At 51.2% G+C, this 4,009-nt stretch overlaps 1 protein-coding gene across 2 annotated transcripts; it reads right to left on the bottom strand.

The window, feature by feature from the left end:
* Positions 1–527: 527 nt before the first annotated feature.
* Positions 528–3,356, bottom strand: Hoxa1 (homeobox A1). 2 transcript variants are annotated; one of them, XM_028864227.2, is made up of 3 exons: positions 2,801–3,356; positions 2,503–2,597; positions 528–2,026 (listed from the first exon to the last, which is right to left on the bottom strand). In XM_028864227.2, exons 1-2 carry the CDS (start codon positions 3,158–3,160, stop codon positions 2,538–2,540), a joined length of 420 nt encoding a protein of 139 aa, XP_028720060.1. In that variant the 5' UTR covers positions 3,161–3,356; the 3' UTR covers positions 528–2,026; positions 2,503–2,537. The 2 variants fall into 2 exon arrangements, with proteins under 2 accessions (XP_028720060.1, XP_028720059.1); XM_028864226.2 differs by having other exon boundaries at positions 2,503–3,347.
* Positions 3,357–4,009: the final 653 nt, after the last annotated feature.

The raw sequence follows: 4,009 nt of genomic DNA on the forward strand, positions 1-4,009 counted from the left end.
TATATTGAAACACTGCCTGACTATCCAACAAAGAAAGGGGAATCCTTAACAAGCCTTATACTGAAGCTGATTAAATGCGAATCTCTCTGCTCTTGGTTTCCTAATGTGAGGAAAGACTGACTGAAGACAGTTCTCAGCTTTTGAAGGGGCTCTGTTTATATATATGTCATCGTTCAGTTGGAGGTGAAAAGGTTAGCACTTGACCCAGGAAGTATCCATGTTTGTTTCAAAAAATAGATCTCCTTCATAAATTTCTCCACTAGTTTTTTCCATTTTGAACTTTGATTATAATAAAGGAGCTGTTGTTACTGTAAAAAAAAAAAAAAAAAAAAAAAAAAGACCAGTGCATTAACTGGACATTGGTTGGATGAAAATATGCTTACAGGAAAGCTGCAAGCTGCCTGGCAATGGAAGGCCCACTTCTCTGCAAATAAACACCACCTTTCTGTCCTTCCCCACATGTCCTTCCCCTAACTTTGTAGTAAGCCACCAACTGTAGCCCAGGCAAACACGCAGATGCTTAAGCATACCCGAAACTTGAATATTTTTATTACAGACATCTTAAGACCCGTAAATTCTGCTCTGGATCACATCCCTCCAGGATCTCAGAGCTGTTCATGATTGTACAGGAAATGGGGACTATCATAGGCTCACAAAGGATAACTGATAGAACTCAGTGTGGTACTTCAGGGACATCCAAACATTGTGCGACATGCAGAAGACTACTCACGAATCACACAAAATATACATTCATTGTGCCATCCATCACATTAACAATCAGCTGAAAATACATTGTATCCAGCCATTATAACAGTGGATAGAAAGGGTGATTTGAAATACCTTTAGGTTACAAATAATCCATCACTTTTTTTTAAATGGAGGGTGGCCAGAGAAGTAAGAAGAAATCGGTAGTTTGGGAAGACTTGGCACAGCAAACGTTTTGAACTTTGGGCTTCTCAGGCCTTCTTGACTCTGAAATAACAAATTGAGGCTACCTTCTGAGGCATCTGGTTCTGTTTGAATGAGAGAGCCCCCCCCCCTGTTTTTCACCCATAATCACACATAAACTGTATCAGTTTTGAGAGTTTGCCCACCCTGTTTGATACAGTTACCTACGCGTTTCTAGAAAATCTGTATAAAGATAAATCTCTCGAGAGAAAGCATTTAGAACCAGCAAACTCACACACATGAAACCAACTAAGTTAAGGAGCTAATTAACTGTGTAAACACACTCAGTGCATCTCTTGTTCATGAGCCTTCGGATACTCTCTTTTCTGTGGGTCCTACTTAAGAGCCAGGTAGAGAAGAACAATACACAGATTAAAGGTGAGATGCCTCCCTCCTGCAAATGTCTGCTGGCAAATGGAACTGTCCTCAAAAGGACATCTGAAAGGAACCATAGGTTGTGTGAAAAATCTCACAACAGTGAGGAAGGAATGTTGGGGACCACCGGAAACTGATGTGGGTACCCGATGTGGATTAAGAAGTTAACTTCCAAACAAGTCTGCAGAATTCTCTGGAACTACTTTCGCCTGTCCAGGAGCTCCCTGGATAGGACCAGAAAGGAAGAGAGAGACTGTAAAGAAAGGAAGATAAGCTAAGAATGTGCTTTGGGTAAGAAATCCCAGACCAGGAAGAAGCCTGGACTGCAGAGTTGGGCTGGAGTGACCTCAGTGGGAGGTAGTCAGGGTGTCTGAGGTAGATGATGCTGGAGAAGGGACGCAGGGCGAGGAGCTGGATTTCTCAGAAGATTCTTCAGCTTTCTCATCGCTTCCAGGAGGAGTGGCCGGAGAGATGGGCAGGAGCCCCTCCTTCTCACGCTTCTTCTGCTTCATGCGGCGATTCTGGAACCAGATCTTCACCTGGGTCTCGTTGAGCTGCAGGGACGCGGCTATCTCCACCCTGCGCGCTCGCGTCAGGTACTTGTTGAAGTGGAACTCCTTCTCCAGCTCCGTGAGCTGCTTGGTGGTGAAGTTGGTGCGCACTGCGTTGGGTTGACCCACGTAGCCATACTCTCCAACTTTCCCTAGGGTAACGGAAGAAGAGAGGAAAAGGTAAAAATTCTTAAACCCTTATCCGATTGCCTCATGTTTGGGGCAATATTCGGTTAACTGCTCAGCACAAACCCGGCTGGGAAGCGCCAGTGACGAACGATGTGTATGTCAAGTGTTAACCTGAAGTCAACCATTAGCGTGGTCGGGCTCGTGATTAATGGAGTTTGTAGATATTAACAGAACTCCACCACCACCGACACCTCCCATCCCCAACATACACACTTCCTGCTCTAGACCACTTAAACCTCAGCCCTTTTCAAAAAGCCGGGCCGGGAACTCCTTTGCCCCAACACACCTGGGCACCCTACATTCACACACTACAACTCCAGGCGACACTAGATAGAAGCAAGAACCCATCGTTCAAAATCATGAACTTTCCTAGGAAACTAAGCGCACCGGCCCCTTTTCAAAATCAAGCAGCGTTTGTTTGCTAGCCGGCAGGACTCACCTGTTTTGGGAGGGTTTCTTTTAACTTTCATCCAGTCAAAGGTCTGCGCTGGAGAAGGAGTCTCTGAAGCAGGGGAGCGACAGGCTTCTTGGTGGCTGGCGTGGAGAGGGGATAAGGAGTTATTATACGTGGCCAGGGCCAGGCTCTGGTGCTCTTGTCCATAAGAGTGGTGAATGTACTGATGCGAGCCCACCGTGCCCCCAGCATAACCCTGGTGGTGGTGATGATGCTGGACCATGGGAGATGAGAGGTTTCCAGAGTAAACAGCGGGAGCGCACGGGGGGTACCCACCACTTACGTCTGCTTCCTGATTTATTCCATAGGGGCCATAAGGCGCACTGAAGTTCTGCGCGCCATAGCTTGGACCACAACTCGAGTGAGAATAGGAAACCCCCAGGTTCCCAGAAGTCTGGTAAGTAGCCGGCTGGGAGTGGTGATGGTGGTGGTGGTGGTGGTGGTGGTGGTGGGGCGAGCTGATCTGCACCCCCCTGCCCACTAGGAAGCGGTCGTCGCCGCCGCAGCTGTTGGCACTGACCGCGCAGGATTGGAAAGTTGTAATCCCATGGTCAGAGGGGTAGGCTCGCGCAGAGCAGGTCCCGGAGTCGCCACTGCCAAGGATGGGGTATTCCAGGAAGGAGCTCATTCTTGCATTGTCCATCTGTCACTGAGTGACTGGGTCCTGCGAAGCCCTGGGTGACCGTGCCAACTTTCTCACTTCCTCCATGGGACCGGAGAAGAAAAATGATATGAATGTACAGTGCGCAAGAGGCGGGGCGGGAAGGCGGAGGGCTCTAGGGGGAGGACACGTGACTTTGTCAGCCAATGGCTGAGCCGCCTGCGAAAGTTTACCGGCTGCAGCGGTGATGGATCACCGTTTCAGTGGCATTTAAATCCCCGGCGCTCCTCAGTCTAGGTGACGCGCGCGGTCGCCCCCCCAGGCGGCCCGGGCCGCGGCGGTCGCTGCGGCCGCTGCCAGAGCTGACTTGGAGCACTGGGGCCAAAGGGAGTCGAGACTGCCTTTCTGCGCGCACCCGACTCTGCTCGCCTCCGCCTCCAGGATGTGGGGGATGGGAGGCGACCCTCGGCGGCCCTTTCCCCACCCAGCCCAGAAAGCTGAACTGGCAAGAGGTGAGAGGGGACCAGGCCTCCCGGCTCCCTTGAGGCGGACATCGGTAGGCCAGAGCTCTCTGCATGGTTGCAAGGACCCTGGCGGAGCCGGGAGCAAGCGGGGTGGGAAGGGTAGGAATCCAGTTGACATGCCCTCGGCTAGGGACCGCCGCCACCACCCAGCCCCTGCAGAGACTTGAGCCCGGAACTGCGGCGCCTAGGGCAAGGCTGCGTGCGTCACTGGCTCGCCAGCCTCGGAATGTAGGGGGACGTGCGCAGAGGATTGTCTGGGAGGAACCAGGATGGGTGTGCAGGGGGCCAGGGAAAGAAAAGCAACTACTGTCCTCCTCCGGAGGGTCTCCGAGCCCTCTTTCCTGACACGTACGGCCAATAGCGAGGT

The sequence above is a fragment of the Peromyscus leucopus genome, chromosome 3, assembly GCF_004664715.2.
Source record: "Peromyscus leucopus breed LL Stock chromosome 3, UCI_PerLeu_2.1, whole genome shotgun sequence".
Taxonomy (NCBI): domain Eukaryota; kingdom Metazoa; phylum Chordata; class Mammalia; order Rodentia; family Cricetidae; genus Peromyscus; species Peromyscus leucopus.

Excerpts from the sequence above, each read along its gene's own strand:
- Hoxa1 (XM_028864226.2), bottom strand. The coding sequence starts at position 3,160 with ATGGACAATGCAAGAATGAGCTCCTTCCTGGAATACCCCATCCTTGGC. Across the intron at positions 2,027-2,502 it reads AAGAAACCCTCCCAAAACAG|GGAAAGTTGGAGAGTATGGC; the intron begins GTGAGTCCTGCC and ends CCGTTACCCTAG.